This window comes from Ascaphus truei, chromosome 16 (assembly GCF_040206685.1).
Source record: "Ascaphus truei isolate aAscTru1 chromosome 16, aAscTru1.hap1, whole genome shotgun sequence".
NCBI lineage: Eukaryota > Metazoa > Chordata > Amphibia > Anura > Ascaphidae > Ascaphus > Ascaphus truei.
Genome location: NC_134498.1, coordinates 21,149,272 through 21,176,642, shown reverse-complemented (window position 1 = coordinate 21,176,642; position 27,371 = coordinate 21,149,272). Strand labels below are relative to the sequence as shown.

The following is a 27,371-nucleotide window of genomic DNA, read 5'->3' as shown; positions in this document are numbered from 1 at the left end:
GCTTAATTTAAGAGGTGATTTTTAAGGTGTGACTTAAAGGTGGGGATAGAAGGTGCTTGGCATAGTGTGAGGGAGCGCCACAGGTAAGGGGCAGTGAGGGGAAAAGGTTTAAGGCGAGGGGGATCAATAGAGGTGAACGGAGTGGAGAGGAGACAGTTAGGGGTAGAGCGCAGGAGACGAACAGAAACATAACTAGAGATCAGAGCTGATATGTAGGGAGGAGCAGATAAGTGGAGAACAGAAGTACATTTTTCTGCAGGTGTTCATACAAGCATTTATCCTATAGCCTCTGATAAAGATAACATATTCACACAAAGAATGGAGGACTTACTAATAAGGCTGGGTGGAAAATTCTTAAAACATCAGCGTATTTGTTCCTGCAGATATTTCAGCTAGTCAATAAAAGAAAACACCTTTCCAATTCTTTCCATTAACTCTGCACATATTCTCGCATATTGAAGTTTTGGAATTGGAATTTAATTACCCATGAAATGATCTGCATGGTGTCACCTTCTATTTGTATTAATCCTCTTCCGGTTATGCTAACCTTCTCAACACCAAGCACACAGCACAAAGTACACAGATGGAAACCAATAGCGTAACACCTGTTAAGCTCTGCATTGTTCTGCATTGGAGCCTAATTAGAAGTTTGACCAAATCTATCCACATGATACCTATGGGAGGATTTTGTGACACATGACACCAATATCTAAAGGAGATACTGGGGAGGTGTCTGTATCAATGAAACGCTTTGAAGTCACAAGAATTGTAATAAATGTGCATATTTCCCAAATTTGAAAGTAACAAGGCTCTTAGGTTAACAGAGCACATAATTATTCTACATTAATTAATTGGCTGAAGGTTAGAAATGGGCGAATGAGTCAAAATTCGATCCACAAAATTCTATGCTGTATTTTTGGCAAAATTCGCTTTGCGGACAAATATTCAAATGCGAAGTTGCACATAAATGCAGAAGATGTATGCAGATCAGCCAGCGGCTTCCATTCACACAGGCAATTCAACTGGGCAATGCCATTCGCCCAAACGTTCCAGACCCTGACATATAGGTTTATCAGGCGAGAGAGGAGAAGGGGTATAGAGGAGGGGGGAGGGGGAGGGTGAAGAGAAGAGGGGGAGGAGGGAGTGGGTGAAAAGGGGGGGAGAGACCCCTGTGAGCAATAAAGAACATACCTGAGATATATAGGATATATGCTAATAGGATTCTTTTAAATATACTTTGCATATCCTATTAGCATATATCCCATGTATGCTCCTTTTTGTGCACAGGTGTCTCTCTCCACATGTTGTTTGAAGGGATACACACACACTCTTGTCCCACCTTGACTTCTGCAGCCTTCTCTTAGCTGGCGTTAGCCTTGTCCGCCTGTCCTAACTCCACATCCATCCAAAATGCTGCTGTCGGACTCATCTACCTCACTTTTTGTAAGCCCTTTTGTACTGCGCTGCTGAATATTTTGGAGCTTCACAAATAGACAATAATAATATATAGATTATTATTAATAGATTTTATTGTATGCCTAGAATTTCTTCCATCCCTATTCGAGGATCACTAAAGGAAAGGTTGTTTCCTTTTCTTCAGAGCACTTATTCCATTTTTAGAGTACACATTCATTTAATGGCGAAGCCGATGTAAAAATCAGTGATATGCGTCCTCTTCTGGACACTCGCCTAAGGCCACGTTTATAGTGGCCGCGCGCGACGGAGCACATGACTTCGCTTGCGCAAAACCTGCACTGAGGTCTGAGGCGACGCGGAGGCGTGGCCGTGACATCACGTGAGCGGCTCGCCCTCATTGGCTGAACCGGGCACGCGACCCGGCACGCGGCAAAGACAAAATTCTAGTCTTTTCAAGAGTCGTGCGCGCGATCGCACTTCGTCGGTCGTGCACTCTATGGGCGGCCTCTATGAGAAGAGGATTGTTGTGCGCACGCGCCATCGCGCCCACTAAAAACGCGGCCTAACTCCTCTCCCCATCACCACATCCTGCTTAATTCCCTTTGTCTCACATCTATCTATGGGCTCCCAGTCCCATGCAGACTAGATGATCCCTGGTCTGGGACCTTTTGCCCCTGATATAATTGTCATGTTGGTAAACATGTGTTTGCAATGGTAAAGCGGCATGGTATACTGTATGAACTGTGTATCTTGTCACATTGTAATAATGTCTTTTTTAGAGACTCAAATTTACAAAATGTAAAGGCTCATATACTGTATACTGAGTGGTGCTACTCTATGAAACATCTTACTGTATGGCAGGGGCACAATGGAAGTGAACTGGGGCGCTCCCTTTACACAATGCTTGAAACTGAACAGAAGAATAAGGTCAAAAATAAATATACATATACAGTACCACACTTTCAAATGCTCAGTGTCTGCTGCTCAACCCCTGGAAAGGATCTTCCCACAATCCTCAAGAAAATATAGGTAGAAAGAGAGACAGAGGGGTGCAGACAAGGGTCACAGTTAATATCAGACCAGTAGTTGAAAACACATACAATAGTAAACCAATGGTTAAGAGCACAGGGGTGATAAGAGTATACGCAATATGTACTCACACGGGCCTATGTGGCACTAGGTATGAATTATCCGAAACGCGTTGTGTGTGCAGAGACCTGGACCAGAAGCTGTGTGTCTGCTCGAGGACACTGTAGCTGGCGCCTGCACTGACGGTGAACAGTCCTGTAGACCGGACGCGGCGAACAGGAGCACACTGCACCGGAGAGCGGGAGGTTGGCGTCGGCGTCCCTGAGCAGTTTTTTACATGTGAGTGAATTGTTGTCTCATATTCTTTGCCAAATAAACGTATTTTTATTCATCTGTGTGGCGCTGTCCTCCACTACATGCGCCTTGAGTGGCCCATCCATGATGTACAGAGGGAGAATGAGCATGACTGACTAGTAAGAAGGAGGGAAAGAAAATAAAGATACCTATAGTACTACCTAGTACCACACAGGCCCGTGTGAGTACATATTGCGTTATACTCTTATCACCCCTGTGCTCTTAACCATTGGTTTACTATTGTATGTGTTTTCAACTACTGGTCTGATATTAACTCTGACCCTTGTCTGCGCCCCTCTGTATGGCAGGGGCAGCCAACTCCAGTCTTCAATGGCCACCAACAGGTCAGGTTTTAAGGATATCCCTGCTTCAGCACAGGTGCCTCATTCAGTGGCTCAGTCAACGGCATATCCTTAAAATGTGATCTGTTGGTGGCTCTTGAGGACTGGAGTTGGCCACCTCTGCCTTATGGCCTGTAGAAGTTAATGGGTCTCCCGGCACCAGAAGGTGTCTTATGGAGTACCACAGCTCAGTAAATAATGGTCATAGTCCCTGTGACAGGGACTTATCCCTGTTTAAATAAAGCAGCCTCAGAGCACTGAGAATCCAGCAGAGAGATAGTTAATTGCAGCCACTCAATTAACTAGTCTCCACCTGGACTAATGAGAGCTCTGTAAAAGCCTCATGTGAGACACAGGAGAGAGATTCCTTAGCTCACCTTTTGGGCTGACAGAAGGACAGCAGAGAAGCCTGCACACAGACACTGTCTTGAGCACAAAGGCTGTGCTAAGAAGATTTATTAGTGTCATTTTAGACAGGTTTTATTATGTATTTCTGATATATGTATGTTTGTATGATGAACTATTTTCTTTGATATAAAATACATGTATTAATTTTGGCTTCTCTTGGTTTCATTTTCATGCGCTCCTATTTTTGTTTTTTGTTTGCCGAGTATGCCCCGCTGATCACGGGGGACTAGGAGCTGCGGGGTGGAACCGGGTAGCTGAGAGGGTGGTCGTTTGGAGGGACAGCGCGCTCAATACAACATTTTGTGCTAAGAAGATCAAGACACCCAGAGACCTATATTTCCTGGACACAGAGACCCAGGAACCTGCCAGACTGACATGGAAGGCCATCTGCTTAAGGAACCTCCTGAGACTTTGGGGTGTTAGGCTGGTAATGGGAATATCACTTCAGTCCTGCAGATAGGGCCTGGGGAAGTAAATTCGCCCTTACAAAGGGATAGGGGTTTGTTATTATGTTGTTTTTGTATGTTTTGCCTGGATAAAGGAACAGACTCAACGCCAAGAAATAATTCCACCCAAATCGGTCTCCATTATATGTACCTCTGCAAACATCTCTTACAGTCCCCTAATATTATTTCAGACCATCCTTACTTGACCAAGTAAGAGGTCACAAAAGTTGTCCTTGTTGAGGCGCCAACAAAAGAGTTTGCAAGCAATTATCCGAGTATTTAGTCAATGTGCATGGCAATGTTGTTTAATATGCTCATTTATAGCACTCTCTTAAACCACATGATTCACTTAATGCTGAGACCACAAACAGCGCGCACACCATGTTTCACTCGCCATCTGGCGATACTTTGCCGAAAGCGTACTCATTTGGCGACATTATTAGCCCTTTGAGGCTTGGGAAAGCGAATTTGGGAGGAAACCGTTTCACATTTTTCTAATACATTTAGGACAGTTTCACACTTGTAATCCTTACCTTCTTATTATTAACCTGGTCATTAGCTGTCGCAATATTTATGGTTTACAACAATTTGCAGCACAAAATCATTTGTGGGTGATACGGCTTATATTGAAATGTAAAATAAAAATATGAATCACATTAGCAAGTCTTTAGCCAAATTCGTGTTTATAGCAATTTTGTAGTATTAGATAATAGTCTGCATTTTTTTAATTATTATTTTTTTTTAACTCCTGCCATTTTTAATGATTTTTTTCAAATGTACTGATCATCCTTTGGTTGCTACAGAAATTATTAATGTCACGTCCACTTCCTCTTTGAAATAGGCTCTGATACACACCTTTTTTTTAGCTCTGCCCTTTGGCAACAAAGTATCACAAACAGAGCTGTTCCTGTGTTCCAAACAGCAGACTGTCTATTACTCTGAAAGCTGTAGCAATAATGTATTACACTTAGTAATATAATGTTACATATCAGCTGCAGCATTGCAGACAGTAGCACAGTCAGAAGGCGGCCATTTAGTTAGCACACAATCAGGATTTTGACAGATTTATAACAGGAGCAGTTTAGGTAAGAATGTAGAATTATACATTGTCACATGCTTTACATATAAAAATAAGAAAATAAAAAAAGGGGAATCTAGTATTGCTGCTTTAATGCATTAATGCAGGGGTGCGCAAACTTACCAACACGCGCCCCCTGTCTCCTCCCCCCTCCAGGTCACGCTCCACCCCCCCCCCGCAGGGCTCTTGACGCCGCTTGACATGGAGACGCGTCCCTGTGACTCCAGGTAAGCGAAAAGTTACAGAGGACTCGCGCAATCCTCGCCATTTATTTTAAATGCCTTCGGGGAAGCACGGGCCTGTGTAACAGCCGCACCCCCCCTAGAAAATCTCTCGCCCCCACTTTGCGCTCCGCTGCATTAATGCTAAAATATTACAACCCCTGAGTTCACCAACATCTGTGAATTGTGTGCAGAACGTCTTCACATTGCTTTAGCTGCGGCAGAACCTAAACACACAATGCATTGTAGTAAATCATCCTATGTGAGATGAATGCATGTTTCATTGTGACTAGGGCAGTCATGGTAACAAACCACAAAACCCATTCTGCTGGGGAGCAGGTCCCAGGAACCTCTCCCATATAGCATATGTCAGGCATGCATAATTAAACACTGCTAATGGGGATTTCAGGATATTATTTTGTATCCATGTTGATTTGCCAAATCAATACATTATATTTCATTTGAGGACATGTAATGCATATTTGTTATTTAGACAGTCTAAAGCTATATACAAATGCAGAATATCAACGGACTTATGAAAGGGCTTATTTGTTAAAACATATTTGCAGTTTACCTTGAAAGATTGCAAAACGTACTTGGTTTAGTTTAAAGTTGTAAATATCAGATACTAATATGCGTCAGTGACATGTTACACAGTAATGCATAAAGTGTTACAAATTCAAAGGTACAAAGTGCTATGTGAGGATGCCCACGACACGCACATTCTGCATGCAGCAGCTGCTGATCATTCTAATGTTGCAGTATATCCATGGGGTCCTCCCACTGTGGAGATAATTACAGTTGCAAATATAAACTCACACATACTCCTACAGCTCATTACAGGAATGACCACCAATTCCATGTGTTATACAAAATCTTCATAACCAATTATGTTTAAATGCATCTCTCAAATAAAGCAGGTGTTAAAGCGACAATCCAATCTGTTCTTCCACCCCGTTGGTTTGAAGCAGGGGGTCTCCGGAGCTAAACCTCATTACTTTCAGCTCTGGGGACCCCCTGCGTCAGACCCCGTGCTTCCAGAGATACTTACCTCTGTAGGGCACGCCGGTAGCTGCTCCGCTAGCAGGGTTCATGTAATGGCGGAGTCTCAGAGCTCCCGCGCCCTGCGGGCCAATAGGAAGCCGTGACGTCATCAGGTTCAGATTCCTATTGGCCAGTGTGACGTGGGAGCTTTAAAACCCAGCTAGCTCAGTCGGAGCGGCTACCGGCACCTACTATGGAGGTATGTATCTCCGGAAGCAGGGGGTCCCCGGAGCTAAAATTAATGGGGCTCAGCTACAAAGAACCACTGCTTCAAAAACCCGTGTTAAAAATGAAACGTAAAAACTGCATGAATTGCTCCTTTAATAGCTTCTTTTTTTTACAACCTAAACACACACACACGCATATATATATATATATATACAGCTCAACCCCCTTATAACACTGTGCTTGGAGTCCAAAGAATCACAACACGCTATAAGTGGATCGCGTTAGAAATAATGTGCAGTTGTATGCATTGTACAATAAAGTATTTAAGATACCAATAATTGTGTTGTAAAGTATTCATAAATACGAAAATTGGGAGCCATGCTGGCATCACGTTATAAGCGGATTCGCGTTATAACGGGGTTATGCTGTATACACAGTATGTATGTAACTAGTTGCAAAAATAATCAGTTTATTGCAATGTGCATCTTTCATATGGCAAAACAAATGTGTGTGTGTATAAATAAATATATATTTTTTCTCTACTTATGTGTCCTAATCATTTAAATGAAAAAAAAGGCAATGAGTTGAGCAGTTGATGGACCCAGATACATTCACTTTTCCCTTGTTTGAATCAATACTATTTTGTTGCAATCAATATATTATTCTCTGCCGCACATGGCAGAGTTGTACTGATGGAGACCCCGTCTTCTAAGGTAAGCAATCCGTAATAAGAAGTGGTGATCTTTTCATATCGGGATTTCTCCTCATCCGTCACTTTTAAAAGCAGAAGCGATTGCAGCAATGCAGAATAATTGAACGGTCGTACATCAAAATAATAAGGATAAAAGGGACCGGATAATTGCACTGTCCCTTTTAACCTTAAATAATATTCTAACTTCTAACCTCACAGATGTATTTTACAGCTGTAGCCAGGTTTATTGCTCATGCATTATACTGTGATAATCTGTCTCATCACTGCCATGGATTCCTATGGAAATTCGGATATTCTGCATTAACAGTAAGTAAAATAAAGCTGCCTACATCTGTGCTGATGAGACCGCCACAATATTGCCAGTATGTATATCTTTACTCATATAGCACCATGTACTGTACATAGCGCGTCACGGCAGTAACACACGTGACATAATAATATAACACATAATGGGAATAAGCACTTCAGACATAAAAGTAACATTAGGAATAGGAGTCCCTGCCCCGAAGAGCTTACAATCGAAGTTTAATTTGCTTAAGTTACTTCAATGCCAATAACTCCCAATCAAAATGATGTGCAATATCCTGCGATCCAACTCATTTCAGACTCAGCAGCAAAATGTAACTCGTGTTATCACCCAGAGAGTGGAAGGTCTTGTTGGGCAATAGAAACCTGCATGAAAATGCCAAAAGGATCATCACAAAGTGACACATCAGTAAAACAATTCCCAGATGCCTTGACAGCTGTCGAGGAAACCGCAAACCATTAAAAAAAAACTTGGTTCCAGCTAAGGGTTAATATTTGTAATCTCCTATTTTCAAGGCTTCCTGAATTTGAATCCAAGTACCTGGGAACCATCTGGCACCAATCCAAGTTCTATTGCAATAGGTTTGTCAAAGCCAAGTGCTTTGTTTCACCAACCCTCTATTACTTAGTTCAATTCAGTTTGGGTGTTAAAAAAAAAGAAAAAAGAAAAGAGGAGGCCCCTTATTCTAGTGATGACCACATGACCAACTCGGCTTTCATCCAAGCCAGACTCTCCAATACAAAATGCAGCCCCCTGTACTATGTGAGAGCATTCAGTGCTGTGTCTCTTGGCAGGCTAGAGTCCCCTCTGGAAGGAGCCAGCCTTCTCCAAAAGACAGAAGCAGCTTGCATCTTGGATTCAGCACACAGACTGTACTCTCTCTCTCTCTCACTCACTCAGCCAACACAGCCACAAGAAACATGAATCTTAGGCTTTGGACTCTGGCATTTCTCCTGCTCTTTTTAACCTTGACTTCAGCCTTTGGAGGTGAGTCTGTCTCCACTCTAATGTTTTGCAGTAGAAAACATAGTGCATTTTATAGCCCATTTAAGAAAGTATCAACCAATACTGTACTGTACATTGTAGGTCTATCACGGTTAAGTAAAGTTATTAATGGAGGTTTAATGATTAACTGTTTGGGTTCACTGACCGGTGAAATCTATGTACTTTGGAATTACCTGGCTATTTATGCTCTGTGTTTTAGAACTGAATTGTGGAATTGTTCAAACCTTAACATTTCAGAAGAAATAGAGAATACATTTATTACAATATTTTAACTTCACCTAAATGATCTAAACATGTTTTAACTTCTGTATAGATCATTTTCAAGGCAACAAATGGTTAATATGTATTTTGTTTGCTGTAGTTGTATTTCCTACAATAAGCTGCACTTCTGAAAGGGTTTAGCAATGCTATTTATTTGTAGGCATAAGTTCTCTGTCAACGACTAAAGTTTGATAATTTATTGTACCACATTGATTTGTAAATCAATGCTAGAATTGTTACTGTACTGTGTGTGATTTATAATACTGTACATGAGAAGATTAATGTGATGCGTGATATGCATATTTACTATGCCACGATTATTCAAATATGCATATTAACAAAACTGGAAATATGGGAAATAATTATTTGTTCGCTTAAACCGGTTATAATTGGGTAAATATATTTATGTGGCTACAGTCTATGTATACATCTTTACAATATATTATGGGAACAATAGCTGGCATCTACAGATCTCACCTATGCCCAGAACTAGGACACTATAGGACAACTTCAGCACAGCAAAATGGAGCAAGTGTTAGCTGAATAGAGATGCAAAAATGCACAGTATGCACTTGTTTGCCCTCCCTGTTTTCTGCAGTATACCTTGGTGAGGTATTCTTACAGAGATCAGATAGGGGCTGTCAATACTGGGAGTTAATAAATCACAGGATGTCACCTGTTTATTCTAGGTAGTGGTATGTGATCTTATTTACTGCACACCTGGAACAGGAGCTAGGAGACTGATAATATCTGTTGTAATTGGGAACATCCATCTTGTTTCAACCAGTGCAGCTTCCTGCTATAGAAGCATCACTCCATCCATAATATATTAATGCTTTTATAAGGAATAGACAAATGCATTACCTAGCTAGATTACCGTATTAGCAAGCTGTGGCTGCAAATGTGCCTGAATCCATAGGCCATGTGGGGTAATGCACTGCTATACACTGTATCTAGCTGATGCAGGTGATTGTAATGCAGCTGCAAAGCGATGAAAGATGATATGGTTAAGAGGAAGGGTGGCCATCAGCCAATCAAACGGAATTGCTGAACCTGGCTTGAAAATGGGATCCTGGTTAACAAGGGTGTTGCAAATTAGAATATAGGACTAGTCGTTATAAAAAGGAGCCGTGTGTTTCGCTTCCTTTTACTGTCATTCAACACGTTGCCCAAATGACAACAGGGGAGAGCATACAGTAAGTGTAGAGCAGTGGTGCTCAACTCGATCCTCGGGAACAGGTCAGGCTTTGAGGATATCTCAGCTTCAGCACTGGTGGCTCAATCACTCCTTGCTTCAGCACAGGTGGTTCAGTCTTCAACTGAGCCACTGATTGAGCCACCTGTGCTGAAGTTGGGATATCCTTAAAAGCCAAGCTGTTGGTGGCCCTGGAGGACTGGAGTAAGCCCCCCTGGTGTAGAGGGAGGAGAGATATAATGTAACAAGTGGGATGGGGAGGGGGGGATTAGAGAACAGAGGGGGCAGGACACATGATTTACAATGAACCCCAAGTGAGAGAGAGTCGAGACTGTCTGCTTTTGAAGTGTGGGGTATTGCAGCCCCAAAAAGGACGAGCGTAGTGAGAGAGCTGATTTTCATAGTGCTTCACAAATGAATGGAAAATGAGACAGGGAGAAAATTAGTCCTTTTTGTCCTGGAGCAAACGGGGGGGGGGAGGGGGGGAAGCTCTAGCTGTTAATGTGTTTGATGTGGATCCTTACACGCAAACCCCTCTTCCATTTCCATGTGGGGTGCACCTCTGTGTCAGGGCGGTCTTTGAGCTTCATTAAATGAGTGGGGATCTAAGTCTTTCATGTAGTGACTTCACAACATATTGAATAGGGGCCTTAGATGCGTATCGTCATTTAACAAAACTGAAACTGGTGGAGTACCCTTCACAACATATTTTAGAAATGCGAGAAATGTGAAGAACACATTCAAGTGTTGGCTTATTGTTGCCCAATAAATGCTGCTTTCATTAAAGGAGAGAGAGGGATTTACACCCAACTGATGCAAGAATACTGCAGCAAATTCCAGATATGCAAGGATTAGGGACGGGTTAAAAAGAGTCTCTTACAAGATTTGGAACAGCGACCAGTTCTAAGTGACACTTCAAATATTGTTTTCCGTCAGCATTTCTCCCAAGTATAAATCTACTAGAGCAGGGGAGGCCAACTCAGGCCTCAAGGGCCACCTCAGCTTCTCGGGATATCACTGCTTCAGCACAGGTGGCTCAGTCAACGACCTGTTGGTGTCCCTTGTTGGAGTTGAGCACCCCTGTACTAAAGGGTGTCGCAACAAAGAATGACAAATGCAGAGTAAAAGTATTTAAAAGAAAATGGAGCAAATCCATAGTAACGGAACAGAACTCCCATTATGGTACAAGCACAGCAAGGCTCCCGCAGGCAAATATTCCCTAGGCTAAATTGTAGATGCACCCTGACACTGTGTGTGACCCCTACTTTATCTCTTTGATTCTATGTTTACCCAACTGAAACTCAGTAATGCCTATCCTCCCCTCTTTCATTCACAAACTACCAATGACTATCTTATTGGATACCATCAATGTGGACACCACACCCTTAATGAAGGAACTTAAACAGCACAGTATAGATAAACTTCTTATCCCTACTAGATTTTTGATCATTGTCGGTGCTACTACAATCGAAGACCAAATGCCACTTGTATATAGAAAACTGCTTATTTTGCCATCGTTCCCTTGGTGGTACAGTATATACTAGAATACTGGAAATTATAAATGAAATAAAAACAGGGAGTTATGGTATATTTTTGTAATCTGGCTCCAGCTTGAGTTTACAAACACTGGTGACATGTAGCTGCATTTTATGAAGATGTGATACAGTAGTTTAAGAAACTAAATACCGGTAGTCATTCTTTGTCAATACTTAGTAGCTTTCCACTAAAAATACGGGTCACAGTGTTGGCCTCCATCATCATTACATTTATATCAGACAGGTTTTTCATGGGAAATATAACCAGTGAATAGTTTCCCTGTATCTTTAGGTGCGATTTAAAGATCTCTGAATTCATTAATATGTTCCAGCAGAACACGGTACAGTGTAACGGAGACAACGCGGTATTATAATTAACAGCGTAACGCAGGGGTGCGAAAACTTCGGGTGATGCGCCCCCCTGCCTGCTCTCCCCCAGTGCTCACGCCCCCCCCTTACCTTTGTGCTGGTGTCAAATTACGCTGCAGGGTCGTTTGACTCCATGTTGCCATGGCGACGGGCGTCAAATCTCATGTGACGTCACGTCTCCGCAGGAGCTCAAAGGCACAGAATATTATATGTAATATATAGCATAATGGAAACGATTAAAACCAAGTATTCCTCTACAGCAGGCGTGGCCAAATCCAGTCCTCAAGGGCCACTCACAGGTCGGGTTTTCAGGATATCCCTGCTTCAGCACAGGTGGCTCAAACAGTAGCTCAGTCCAAGACTGAGCCATCTGTGCTGAAGCAGGGACTTATTAAGGCACCTGTGCTGAAGCAGGGATATCCTGAACACCTGACCTGTTGGTGGCTCTTGAGGACTGGAGTTACCCACCCCTGCTCTACAGTAACTATTCAGTATTAGGAATGGGCATTCTTTACAACTGAAAGGCCAAACAGTGGTTTCCCTTCCGTTCCTGTAGACGTAGGGTGACCTCACCTTGCTCTGTATTGTCAATGTAGAAAACGTGTATTCAGGGCTTTGGCATTCCACTTTTCAAACTGGTTTACGTAATTAAGTCTGTTATGTGTAAGAATAATACGTTCTAACCCTGTTATTGCTTGGAAGAAATACCACATATCGGTTTTGCAATACCCTACAGTTCTGGAGATGTTCATTTACTGCGGTTTAGATGTGTTGCTCCACTCATATTAATCACGTTTGTAATGCACGTTCACATGCTGTTCAAGGCCACCAGTCGACTACATGGCATCTGGAGTAGGCAGTCTAACCCTTGGCTGCACTGGGGTTTAATTTAAGATGAAACTACTGTAGTTTTTAAGGCCAAAGTATCTTTCTACCACAACATTTTGCCTTTTCACTGTGGTGCACATGCAAATACATGCACTAAGATTGCTCCAGAAAACCTATATTTTTTTAACTTGGTAATCAGAATTTTGAAACAGCAGCTTTATTTACTGCAGCACGGAACCTGTTAGAGACCTCATTACATCCTCTCCCAGTTCAGTCATTAAAAACTGCACGGATGAAAAACTGGTGCATTCAGAGAAGGGGGAGAGAGATAGAGGTGTGAGGGAGAGAGAGAGAGAGGGGGGTTAGGGGGAGAGAGAGAGGGGGGGGTGGGGGGGAGAGAGAGAGGGGGGGGGAGAGAGAGAGGGGGGGGTGGGAGGGAGAGAGGTGGGTATGGGAGCGGGCGAGGGGGGAGAGAGACGGAGGGGAGTTGAGGTGAGAGAGGAGGTGAGGAGTTGAGGGGAGAGAGGAGGAGAGGGGGGTGGGGAGGTGAGGAGAGGGGGTGGGGAAGGGAGGGAAAATGTAACAGAACTTGTCTAACCCATTATCTGCAGTCTACACTGCTGCTCTTCTGGCACAGGCCTTCTAAACAGATGCAACTATTTAAAATATGGCGGGAAACATCCTGCCCTCAGCTTCATAGACGTCACTCATCACATCTATGCCGGAGAGGCTCAGAAAGTACTATCCTTTCAAAACATCAACAGAAAGGGTGTTTTTTTAAACTGATTATAACACACATAATTCACTCTGAAAATGTCAATTTAAAGAAATGGCGCCAGATTACTATTGCCAACATCCCCATGGCAACTACACATGCAGGAATGTGACAAAGCAGCCATCTTTAACATTGCACAAACAGCATGTGGTAAATGATTGATTCTTGCGATACACACTTTGGAAAGGTACTTGTAGGGTTAACAGGAGATGTTCAATTATTGGCAGATATTTGATGCACTGCTTTTCCTCCTTCCCCTGTGTTAGACAAAAGCTCTTTCACTGCACTAACAAAACTCAGTTTGTCTGGTCAATTCAGACCAGAGCAATGGGCAAAACAATAACCAGATGATACCAATCCCTTAGCATCACTGCAGGGCATGGCGTGTACAATTGGTATCAAAATGTTACATCCAAAGAAACCACAACCTCTGCCCTTTAGATTTGCATTTGGAATTTAAATGTCACCCGCAATTTTAATAATATCAAGAAATTATAAGTAGGGTGACCCGATTTTTCCCGGCAAAAAACGGGCTAAAGTCACGCATGCGCGATCGACACATCCCGGCAGCTCATACGCAGTCGGCGCTCGCCAGGGGGGGAAAAACCTGGGCCACAGTCCGAAAAAGTCGGGACTTCTGGTCACCCTAACTATAAGGTAAAGACTGTATTCCAGATACACATCATTGATGAAATAAAGAGTGTTACAACATGGCATTGTTCATGTCTCCTGCATACTGCTCAGTGACACAATCCAGGAACAAGGGGGATACGCAACTCCATCTGCGTTTCTGTTGGAGAAGGATTTCATTGACACGTCTCAGACAGTTCTGCAACCCTGCTATTCACCATGATCTCTCAGCAAACAGTGCCACCACAGCAGCCAGGAATTCTGGGTAATGACGTGCAAATGAGCACTCCGTGTGTCACTTTTTAATTCCTGCCTGCGGGATATAAGCTTATAGGGGCCTATGTTAAAATGGACAAGAAGCAAAAGCTGACACTGTGCGCTCATTTGCACGTCATTACCCAGAATCCCTGGCTGCAGTGGAAACACTGTATGCTAGGAGATAATGGGGAAGGGCAGGGCTGCAGACCTGTCTGAAACATGTGAATGTGCTCACCAGTTATATTTTTATTTGCTGTAAGCGGAGGCTTTTTGTCACTTTTTTTCCCCCTCACTTTGTGTCCAGATATATTCTGAAAATTCAGCTAAATATTGTTTCATATCATTAAAGAAACATGTGTTAAAGTGTGGAGGTGTCGTTTCCATTTTATATTAGCATAACACTGCCTAACTACCCAAGACATGCTCGCTATGCTAAGGTATTTTAGAATAGGGTCTCTCTATGGCATTAATGTTCATTATATTACTGCTTAACGTGGAATCTGTGCAATGCTCTGCGTCCTGCAAGCCCTTTCGGCTTCGAGCGGAACCATTACTGTTTTATTTAAGGTGATTAATACGGCGGTTATTAAAAGCAGAAATGCTTTATTCTATATACTTATCTGAAATGAGAGCTTCAAGATAACACTGGTTTTACTATAGTGAGACCCCAAAAACAAATTGGGAGAAATCCCTAATTCGGTGCTTCAAACACTAGATGTATATGAAAGTTCAATTAGACAATAAGTGCTGATGAAGACAGCAATATGTAGCATAAGAGTTAAAACCGGAACCATAAATCATCGGCAATGGAAGTCCATCCACTAAGCCCTGTGTGTGTGGAATATTGCGGTAGCCACCTCACCTGATCCGGTAGGAGATGTAAATCAGGGGGAAAGCAGCTGACTCGTCACCTCAGAGCGGGCTCCGCAGCATACAGCACCCCTCAGCGGGTGTATGAGTCATAAACCCTTAGTCTGGAGACTGGAGTCCCGTAACCACACTGGCCGCGAACAGAACTGCTGCAGGCCTGAAGTAAGTGATAATACTCACAGAGCCGATGTGCAGCTGATAGACATTGAAGCTTCTGGTTCCGTAACGAGCTTCCATCCAGGGCGAGAGAAATAGGAACAAGAAAAATAGAGCCCTTGTCTATTTTTGCTGTGCTCTGGTTTTTCTTTTTCCTATAGTGAGACACCCTCATCCAGGTAAAATGGCCAGATTGAGAAATCTTGGTGGTGACAGCGCCAACCAACTAATGAATGGGAATTTCACATGGCATGATGTCGCTGATAGCCATTTTTATCTCCCAATTGTTTAAGATTATCATAGGCCCATATCTGCGTAACCAGGGGTCACCTGGTGAAAGTTGTGCAGTCAAAGTGAAGGGAATAAAATGACAAAAGAGATTTTATACCAGGGGTGGCCAACTCCAGTCCTCAAGGGCCATCAACAGGCCAGGTTTTCAGGATATTCATGCTTCAGCACAGGTGGCTCAATCAGTGGCTCAGTCAAAGACTGAGCCTCTGATTGAGCCACCTGTGCAGAAGCAGGGATATCCGGAAAACCTGGACCTGTTTGTGGCCCTTGAGGACTGGGTTTGCCACCCCTGCCTTACACAATATCTTAGATACAGCAGATTGGTCAGTGAGATATTAAGGCAGCAATCCCGCCTAGAGGATTTATTTATTGGAAATGCATTGTTTTTACCTATTTGGAAGCATGGAGATCCGCTGAGCTAACTGGTGCTATCTTCCAGAGACCCTTAGGTTCCCCAGATAATTACTAGTAAAGGTGCAGGGGGTCTGTTCTTCTTACTACCCTTCAAGTCCACCGGGTTCCCACGCGCCAATAGGAAGCCTCCACATCATCGGTTGTGGCTTCCTTTTGGTCAGTGATGGCGGCCAGGATGGATAATATAGATAATACAAGAGGACCACTGGTAACTTTACTTTACCAGTAATTATCTCAGGGCTAAGGGTACCCCAAACCTGAAAGCAGCACCGTTCAGCCCCACGGACCCCCTGCTTCCGAATCTGGAAAAAAAAATGACAATGTTTGGGAGAATTGCTGCTTTAAAGGAGCAATCTAAGGGGCGATTATTTAACATAGGATTGAAGCAGGCGATCTCAGGAGCGGACCCCCATTCATTTCAGCTCCGGGGACACCTGCTTCCGGAGATACTTACCTCCATAGTAGGTGCCGGTAGCTGCTCAGGCTGGGCTAGCTGTGGTTTAAAGCTCCAGCATCACGTGAGCTAATAGGTAGCCGAACCCAGTGACATCACAGCTTCCTATTGGCCCGCAGAGCGTGGGAACATTGAAACTCCCCCATTACATGAACCCTGCTGGTCGAGCGAAGAGGCTACTGGCACCTACTATGGAGAGGTAAGTTTCTCAGGAACCAAGGGGTCCCCTGAATTGAATTGAATGGGGTTCCGCCCCGGTGACGCCCTCTTCCATTCTATCTTAAAAATGAAAGAAAATGTGCATGCTTGGATTACCGCATCAATGTGAAAACATTGGTCTGGTTACGCCGTCTCTTCTCTGCAATACAGGAATCCCAACATGCAGTAAGGTTGCAGTCTAAATAATCACATTGACTTCCGCACAATGGAATAAGATACACAGTATGTGCAGGAGGTGAAACAGGAGGCTCCTTTCTAAGAAGTGCAGCTGCACACATCTGTCACCTGTTCCCGCATGAATCATCTCAGAGAAGCAGCTATGTGGGCTGCGAGCCTCCATCAGTAGCACTAACTCAAATATGTCTTCCTTTTTACTAAGCAAGCAGCACAGTTGACAAATATTTATCTTCCCAAACGGCCTCACCTGTAAATGATTCTCTCTTAGAACATATATGAAGGAGGACCACATATGGACATGAAAGCTCAAGTAGAATATGCATGTTCCTCAGACCAAAGTGATCACAGCCGGCAGTTTTTAGGTCGAACACAAATCACAATGAACAGAGACCAAAGAATGACGAATGGCCGCCTCATTTCAAAGGCTAGCGGTGCTTCACCACTTCTGAAGAGAGATCTCAAACATTACTGAAATAGTTACTGTTAAAACGATAATCTGTTGGCACCCTGGAAGGGGCAGGCAGACCGGATAACAGAAGAGCCATTCTGAAATGTCCTTTACTTTCTAAACGATGTGAATTGATCTCTGGCTCGGATACAAATGCAGTAGGTGGTTAATGGCGAAACATTATCCTCTCTGTGCTGCTGATAATTACCCACTTTCTGAATGATCAAGATTAGCTGAGCACGTGTGCACTGATCCTGCTGATCCATCAGGTGTTGCAGCACCAGAATTGCTAGCATTTTTCATTGGCTACATGTTAATGGTTCTCATTCATTCCTATCACCCCACAGCATCTCCCATTTGAAAGGCCTTTGAATACTTTTACACAACTCCACATACAACCCATGATATAGGTTGATTCATTTATGCTATCAATAATGGTTTACGGACCTAACTCCAACAGTCTTATTGTAATCAGAATGAAGATACTTGTGTGTGTTTGTTAGTGTGGGCAGATAAGTTGTTGCACACTAATACATGATACACATACTATTTGAATATAGCCGTCTTTTACAGGGAGCAATACAAGGCTATTCAACATAAGAGCAATTCAGACAAATTATTTCATAGAACAGGAAATCGAGATTTGACCTTTGTCCTGGATCAAGGGATTAGCAAAGTATCAATGCAGTGTACACAGTATACCGTAACTTTGCAAATGAGCTGTAGCAGAAGGTCTCAGTAGCAATTAAAACAGAAAACACAAAGCTAAATTAGAAGTGTAGGTAATTCACAGAGAAGTAGCTTATTAATATGTAAATCAAAGGATGCATACACAGCACTGCAGCAGATCTTACTTCTGAGAGTATTATTAGAAACAAACAAATCTCCATGGTTCCTATTCCTCTCATATAAACACCATAGTGTGTTCAAACCTCAATATTAACATTCCTGACATGAACACACACAAGCACATTACTTGCAGGGCCTTTCACTTCTACCTCCCTAGGTACTGCATTAGACGTTTATCTTGCTATATCAACAGCCCTACCCTACCTGTGCCAAGCCACGGTTGACCATGTACAGAGCCGTAATATTTGACAAGTATATAATCCGGGAATATTGTGAACATATTCTCTATAATTGCTTTCGGTTCTCGTATGTCACCTTGCAGCGGGATAAAAAGAAAGAGTGCGCAGGAAGTACTCGCTCAGAATAATCACCTCTCTTAGCGGAGTCATTCAGGAAAACAGGAAATATTCTGGGCTGCTTTCCATCTCATTTCAGTTTTTGGACGCCACGAAGAGAACCATTGCTGCTGGATTTGCCACTGCTGAACAAACACACAGTACTGGCTCTGATTTTAGAAATAGCCTATTTACTATACTGCACACACATCTGCGATTATATACTGTTCAACAGGGGCGGCCAACTCCAGTCCTCAAGGGCCACCAACAGGTTAGGTTTTCAGGATATTCCTGCTTCAGCATAGGTGGCTCAGTCAATGACTGCATTCCCAGTGGTGAAGAAGGGATATCCTGAAAACCTGGCCTGTTGATGGCCCTTGAGGACTGGACTTGGCCACTCCTGCTGTAGACCATCCAGCCAAAAATATGACATGAAGTTAGTACATATATTCCGGCACAAGGGAAGGGAAAACCTTTCGAAGCATTTACTGTATGTTGACTGTTTACGACTACAATACTTAAACTTCTAGCCCCATAATAAATCCATGTCATGAAAAAGCGTGTCTGTCACAGGCACAAATAAAACATTTCCTTTCATTTTTTAAGGGGGTGGGGTGTGCTGAATTTGTGTCTTAGAAAACATGCCTAACAACCAGGATGTACTGTATGTCGCAAAACACACCTTATAATGCTTGCATCGGAGTATCAAAACAAGTTAAATGATTGGCTTGTAGGCCAGAAACGTCACAAATGTATGTAATACAATGCTTCTTCAAAATGGGCACGCTCACTTAAATGAAATATAACAGGGCTGTCAAAAACAGTTTCTTTTTAACATATGGTGGGAAATAAACATTTTATCACTTTGGGGTAAGTTTGTGCACCAAGATATTTAACCAGAATCCCTTTTGCCAAGCACTACAGTGTTAGAAGGAAATGCGGTGAGCATGTATTCAACAAGAAACAAATATTACATCCTGTAGGAAGAAACCACAATTAGAGTTGGCTCAGATATTTTAGGCACTAGGAGAGTAATAATGACTTTCATGGCAGTACTCACATCTGCTAGTATAGAGCAGATTGCTTCGACACAGCCCATATTAGTAAATCTATCCATCCTCAAAGTTATTTGGTTCCTGAGGTACAGGGAGATACTGTGATTTACCAAGGGCCCAAGCAGCTGCCATTGGCTCTCAAACCTGATTCTCTTACTGTGTTTGACACATTCACTCACCCATTTTGTTCACTTCAACATTGTAATCTACAGTGTGATGTACGTGTGCTGTACGTGTGCTGTACGTGTGCTAGAAGTTGGAAGTACAGTAGTTCCTAAACTGAATAACTGAAATTCTAAATTGATCTTGGATCTGTCCCATTGTTTTGGACAAATTATAACATGTACAGAGTAACTCCAACACAAATATTGTTGACTGTGAATATATATTGTGCCGGTTGTAGATTCCCTCAAACCACCAAAAAACAACAAGAAAGTCCTCCATAGCAGTGGTTTCCTTTGACAATTTGGATGGTGTTAGATGGAGGCAGTAATGGGGGGTGAGGGTGGGAACAGCGTTTATCTGCCAAGATCCGACACTCTGCTTGAGCTATTCCAAAATAAGCTTTAGGAACATAGTAGATTTATTATCTGATGTCCTGGGAAGCAAGACAGTCATGTCACGGAAGCTGGTAAAACTCTCGAGGAGCGGCCTAGTTAAAGTTAGGCACATTTTTATGACAGCACAAAGCATAGACATAAACATACTATAGCGATAACCTTTACCAAGTGATGTGACATGACAAGCTTGCCGCCAGTTCAAATGAATGGGCCTTGACTTCGGTGCCTTACAGGGATGGGCGAATCCGCCCAAATCCCTTTCCCGGATTTACGCTGATGTTACCCCCAAAATCTGTTGCGCAGTGTAAAATACGCAAACCGATTTGGGCGGTTTTTATTGGATTGGATACAATCCGTTGGCGGATTCTTAAGAATTACATTAAGAACTTAAGAATTCGCAGATTGGATTCTACAAAAAAGTCCTCGGGTTACAGAATCCGCAGAGTGCATTGGTAATAATAATAAAAAATCCACAGAACACGAATCGCCCTTTTTAGAGATCGATCCGCGGAAATCCGCTGACCAAAGGAACCGGCCGATCCGCAGCGGATCCAAATCCGCCCCCAAAATTTGCCCATCTGTAGTGCCTTACAGCTTAGTGCCAAGTTTGTTAATATGGAACCAATGGTTTTCAAGTACATTAATAGTATGGGGAGTGTGCACAGAAAACCAATTCAATGCTTTTTGTATGATTTGACTTGAGATTTTGCACGACTACACTTACAACATTCATATGGGGAGTAACAATGTACAGAGAGAATATAGTGTTCGTTCTGATCCCCAGATGTGGAGTGAGATTAACGGTCCATATACGATTACCACTCTCCATTGAAATGATATATGCTTTTCTTATCAAGGGGTTTTCATTTGTGGCTAAATGTACCAATGTTTGCTGAGATGTACAAAATAAAATCAAAGGTGACAGCTGGCTCAGAATGCCATGTGCCCCTCAGGAAGTCCATTTGAAAGCGTTATTTTAACCCAGCAGCATTAGTGGCACACATGAGAATACAGCAGTTGCATGAAGTATAGCTAAACACTTCCATGTATAACACACATTCTCTCGGACACAATATAACATGTAGTAACTTCAACTCAGATGGCTGGTTAGGAGCAGGGGGCTCAACTCCAGTCCTCAAGCCCCCCCCCCCTCCCTAACAAGTCAGGTTTTCAGTATATCCCAGTTTCAGCACAGGTGGCTCAATTAGTCCCTGCGTCAGCATAGGTGGCTCTTCGACTTAGCCACCTGTGCTGAAGCAGGAATGTCCTGAAAACCTGACCTGTTTGGGGTTGGCCACCCCTGCTGCAGAGTATACTCTGTGGCACTTGTAGAAAAACCACAGTGAAAGCAATAAAGTCCGAGCCTGTCGCAGTGATTCCATTGGACAATTTGGATGGTGTCAGGTGTTGGCAATGATGGGAATTCTTCATTTAAAATGTTTAATATACATTTTCATTAGGATTTTTAAACAATGGGCAGACTTTACAGTGCCGTGATAAAACAGTGCTGCATTTTTCATCTCTTAAAGCGCACACAGTTACGCATTGTACAGTTTACCAGCGCTGGGAACCGCATTAGGACGCTATTTCTGACTTGGAATTCCAGCAGCATGAGGCATTCACATTGAGTACAAGGCTTTCAGTTATTGTAATCGTTATGTAAATTAACTGTATAGTGTCTGCAAGGTAACCAAAAATAAATAAATAATAATGTCAGTAATGGAATTTGCGGAGTAATGAATATGCAAATGACTACACTCACTGTACATATTGGATGTGTGTGTGTATGTGTGTGTGTATGTATGTATATATATATATATATATATATATACATACATACATACACAAACTTGATTTAATATTTTTCCCCAATGGGACTTGAAACGCTTTAGAATTACAGTACAGTGCACAGTACTGGATTTTATAGCCATAGTCCCTGCACCGTAGAGCTTACAATCTGTTTTTGGTGACTTGCCCAAGGTCACAAGGAGCTGACACTGGGAATTGAACCAGGTTCCCCTGGTAAAAACACAGTGGTGTGGGTGTGTGTGTGTGTGGGTGAGTGGGTGTGGGTGTGTGTGCGTGTGCGTGCACATTGCTCTGTTTACCAATCAGAATAGCATGACTGGATTTGGCTGCTTGGTGGTCTCAGTCTCCTGCAATACATTTCTAATGAGAAGACGAATTCCCTGCAGCACCTACAGTATGAGTTCTGTTCCCAGCATGCTTTGCAAATGGTTTTCGAGGTCGGGAGATTCAAATCCTTGCAGGTATGTAGATAGTTAGAAGGGATGGCGGGCAGTATTAAGAGGTCTTGTTTCCCTCGCGAAGACAGTAAGAATCTATGATTTGGAATCTGTTCATGTATTTGTGCCAGAGGACCCAAGGAGAATAGTTTTTTGGTGATCACCATGGACTAGTCTTGGGGAGGAGGTCACACAAATTCCGGACAATTGGGCTTTGCTTCAATGCTACTTTACGTTTCATTTTGTCAAAGAAGAGGTTTTGAGAGGCCAAACGTGTATTTATATATTCTGCAGAATATTTTCAGAGGCAGAGACGAGCCTCATCCTGTTACATTTAACCCTTCCAGGGATAAGAATGTGTCCAAGGCCCCCTCTTGGATTCAATATGTCAGTTCAAAGTGTGCTTTTGGTTTCCATTTCTTAACAAGATTGCATAACCAATGAGTGAAACAAGATGGGGTGAAACGAGATCAATAACACGGGGAAAACTATGTCATCTTTGACTTGATTAGGATGGCAGAGGAAATGGTCTTTCTTTCTATACATTGGTATTTAAGTTATTAACGTCTGCCTGAAACATAGGCATATGGGCTTGTAAAATAATGTCATGGACAGGCAGAGGACTGGCCATATGGAATTATTTATCGTCCCTGACTGTTACACTAATGACTTATCTCCCTTTCCAGCTAGGTTAGCTATTTTATTCAATAGCAACACGAGTCAGCTAAGCACATGATCTCCTTATTGCCTGATTCAAATATATGCAAGGAGTGGTACTGTGTGTTTTAACCCTTAGAGTGCCACAAGGACCCCATTATGCGACTGGCGCCCGGGAATGCCGGAAATTGAATAGGAGGGGGCTCCCCTTTTGGTTTTATTCTGGCTGGTCGCCTTGTCGGAACAGTCAGCCCAATCACACCCTTTAAAATGAGCAAGCACCCAATACATACCTGGTACAAGTTGGCATGTTACTGAACATGGCTTACACTGCAAGTCAGAACCGAGAGATACTTTTAAAGCAAAATATCTCTTTTCTACGCGAGTGGAACAAAATGTTGAAAGAAGAAAGAGTATTGTTACTCCATATTGCTACACCAACTTTAGAGGGGCAACAACTTCCTTGCGTATAGTAGAATACTAAAGATTGTTCATTTTGTCCACAGCTCCCATGGCAGAAGTAGCAGATACAAATCAGGTAGAAGAACAGAACATTCGGAACTTGGTGAACCCAAAGACGGGGCGCAATGGGGCAGCTCAACGTCCAGGAAACTGGAGAAAATATCGGCGCCCAAGGCCACGCCTTTCCCATAAGGGTCCGATGCCTTTCTAGAGAAGGTAACAGTGCAGGATTTTCTGGAGTTATTACTCATTATGCATCTTCGATTAAAAACATCCCCAGGTCGATCTTTGTGCTTTACACACTGTCCTCTTGTCCAAACATCGACTGTTGTCAAATGCAATTCACAGTATAAAATACATTATATATAGATTAAGAGTAAGTAAACTTGTGCAACCAATAGTTAGGGCATATTTACTAAGCAGTGCTCGAAGGCCTTAAAGCACAGCACCTCTTACTAATTATGTCTCATTACGAGTTCTCTGTTACAATATCGAACAATATTTGAGTAACAAATCTTCTAAAAATGTATGTTTGAATAGGAAAAAGACAGAACACAAACATGAGATGAGCAAAGTTACCGAGATTTAGTTAGCATGTTTTTAATATATATATATATATATATATATATATATATATATATATATATATATATATATATATATATATATATATATATATATATATATTTATTTATTTTTTAAGAACATTTGAAAAATTACAAAAAGCTCAATTGAATTTTTAAACAGAACATTTCTAGAAAAACTGTCCAATCTGTAATCTATTTTCAAAACGTAATTTGCAAAATATTTTTTTCAAAATGTTCTTTTGCAAACTTTTTTGTAACTTTACTCAGATTTGATAATGCGAAAAATATTATTATTTTTTTCACAGCAACTTCAAACTTAGCAAAATAAACAAATTCAAATTGCCCTAGGATGAAATGCAGTTAGATTAGCAGTGCTTATTTTAACCTAAACTCTCAGGGATGAAGACTGGGCTAATACCATTGAAGCTGGATGCCATCAGAGTCAAATTCTTTGCAAAGGCTAGGAGTCAACATATATTCTAATTTTAAACTCGTAAGCCTACTTTCTATGAACTTAAACCTCTCCTCTAATGTAGGACATTTTATTGGTTACTCGTGTAATAGTCTCAACTTGTGCTTTTCCATCTGTTTGTTTTCAGTGTGGTTGCAATGAAAATGGTCCCTTTCCCTGCATTACCTGGTTTGTTTGGCTTGGGACCCGGAGATTAAATCCAAAGCCACTGAAGAATACAGATTCCCCTGTCTTGTGCCTCACGGATTTGTCTGCATCTGCCAAACCTCCTGTCCAAAGAAGCAATATACCCCCAGACACTGCTTTGAGAGAACAGTCTGGCGTTTCCGGGATTCCACCAAGTCTGGCTGCGGCCGCGGCTTAAGTTGATCATCGTTGCGCTTCTCCGAGACTCCCTTAATTACCACTGGATCAAAACTAGCTAAAGAAATGTTATTGCACTAAGATCTACTCAATACCACTTTCTATGCCTTACGCTAGCAAATGCACTGTCTGTGTACCTCTAACACCTTTTATATTTGGTGTGCCTGGTGGATAAGCTCACACATGGTGATCAAATCTTAAGCCTCCGAACAGCAAGAAAATATCTAATTCTTTTAGATCAATTATATCCATCAAAGATATTGGAGCCCAAACAGAGTATGCATCTGAAACCAAGGCATGTGACACAGTGTCTGTTTTGCCAATGTGGATGCATAGGCCTCATTGTTCATCTTTGTATCTAACCAATCATCTAAGCATCAAAGAAGCCACAAAAAAAGAACCTTCAAATATTCCTTACAAATGTAAATAACTGGGCATTATTATTATGGATTTATTATAAATGTTTTTACAGATTCTCCATTAACACCTTGCCATAGTGCCGATGCCCTGCCAGTCTGAAAGCAAAGGTGTTGCAGAGTTATTCTGCACGTCTTGTCCTTCGTACTGAAAATCAGTATTAATGAATGGAATCTGTCCAAATAGCACTTTCGATAACACAAACAAATATACCTTAATGGGGTCATTTTAATGAAAATGAAAAGTGAATACAGTATTGTGTTAATTTTTAATTGCTCTCCCCCATTGTTGAACAAACAGACCTTTTGTGTATATGTGTGTGTGTGTGTGTATAAATATATATATATGTATCTCGGAAAAGAAAAATCTTATTTTTTTTAAATATTAATGGCTGCATTGTATTTATTTTTGTGATATTTTAATTTAAAGCAATTGTTACAAAATTGTGGTATTTGGGCATTGTTTTACAATATATTAAAAAATATGTTTTCATCTTTATCTTCGGACCAAAACCTCTTAAGCCATTTTATAACACTATTTCCCTTGAACAGAAAGACCAAAATTCATCAACAGAAACAACCTTTCTGACTCAACTTCTACACCAGTTCCATTTTGTCCCCCCAACTACATCGGGTGCAGTAATCTGGACTTTCAGACTTTCAATGGTTTTATATACTGTGCTTGTGTATGCAACGAAAATACCACTGGTGAGCACATTCACATCTTCATGCAGGTGTGCAACCCTGCAGTTTCCTATTCAATTACTTGTGAATCTAAGCATCTTGCAGTTGGTGAATTCCAACGGTCCCATATTAGGAAAACCAACTAAGAATTAAAAGTCAATCCTCACTATTATCCACTGAATGATGACAAATACTGCTTAGAATGGCAAATATACTCTAGACTCCGGGTTCTGCTTGCTTAGCGAGACCTGCAGTAGGGTGGTGTGTGATAGAGGTCAAGAGTCAACTGCTGCTACAACACAGCTGATGCCGTTATGTTTCCTATCAATGTCATTGGCTAATTGCTTTTCTAAAACAAATACAGTAACGAAATAGCTAAATATTCAATGTTAGCAGAGTTTATTTTTACTAAAATCTTATTTTTCCCCTATGGTTAGGAACAAACAGAACAACGTGGCTTATTAGAATGAATAGAAAATCAGGAGTGACATCATGCTGCCAACACAAGCATTGGTCACCGACACGAAGAATAGATCAGATTACCCTCGCGTACCAAGTGAAATCTAATACATTAACTCTAGAATCTCAAGCAGCTAACTGTACTAAATCCTCTACTGGGCAAAGATACTGGACACACATATAAACTATTGGATCCCTCTTCTTCGTTCTCCTGGGCACTATTTAGTCAAATTCAGCTATAACAGAGATTTTAACATAATTTAATATTTTTTTTATTTTTTATAATGCCTATAGTAAAGGTTACATGATTAACCATTAACATACTGTATGTCTTAATTGCCTTTCACTTGCATAGGATGGGTTAGCCAAAAGTAAAATATCTTTATTTCATTTTTTCACTAATGCTAGGGTATGCAGCAAAATCTTAAAAGTAACAGAAAAGGCAAATTTGAATATCATGCTTTCTACATAAACAAAGCAACTTACACAAGAAGGTGTGTTTGTGTGTGTGTGTGTGTATATATATATCTATATATATATATACGTGTAGAGGTATCAGTACCGTGTTAGCCGAGCTTCAATAATCAAAAAATAAATAGATGATACCGTTCTGTGGCTAACAAAATGCTTTTATTTGTGCGAGCTTTCGAGATACACTGATCTCTTCTTCCGGCGATGTTACAATGAATGAAGCAAGGATTACTTAAAAACAGTGTCTCTTGGAATGTTATCTGTGCTGGTCCTTCCCCCGATGTGGATGTGTTTTATGGCTAGAGGTGTCAAAGGGTTACTGAAAGCAAGTGAAGAAAGAGTGTGT

At 41.8% G+C, this 27,371-nt stretch overlaps 1 protein-coding gene across 1 annotated transcript; it reads left to right on the top strand.

Annotated features, from left to right (window-relative positions):
• The first annotated feature begins 8,283 nt into the window (after window positions 1-8,283).
• Window positions 8,284-27,164, top strand: APLN (apelin). The gene is made up of 3 exons (XM_075572824.1): window positions 8,284-8,511; window positions 23,618-23,789; window positions 24,760-27,164. Exons 1-2 carry the CDS (start codon window positions 8,445-8,447, stop codon window positions 23,782-23,784), a joined length of 234 nt encoding a protein of 77 aa, XP_075428939.1. The 5' UTR covers window positions 8,284-8,444; the 3' UTR covers window positions 23,785-23,789; window positions 24,760-27,164.
• The last annotated feature ends 207 nt before the right edge of the window (window positions 27,165-27,371 follow it).

What these genes read in the sequence shown, in the direction of transcription:
- APLN (XM_075572824.1), top strand. Translation starts at nt 8,445, where the DNA reads ATGAATCTTAGGCTTTGGACTCTGGCATTTCTCCTGCTCTTTTTAACC. An exon ending in CTTGACTTCAGCCTTTGGAG is followed by an intron (nt 8,512 to 23,617) that starts GTGAGTCTGTCT and finishes TTTTGTCCACAG; the next exon opens with CTCCCATGGCAGAAGTAGCA.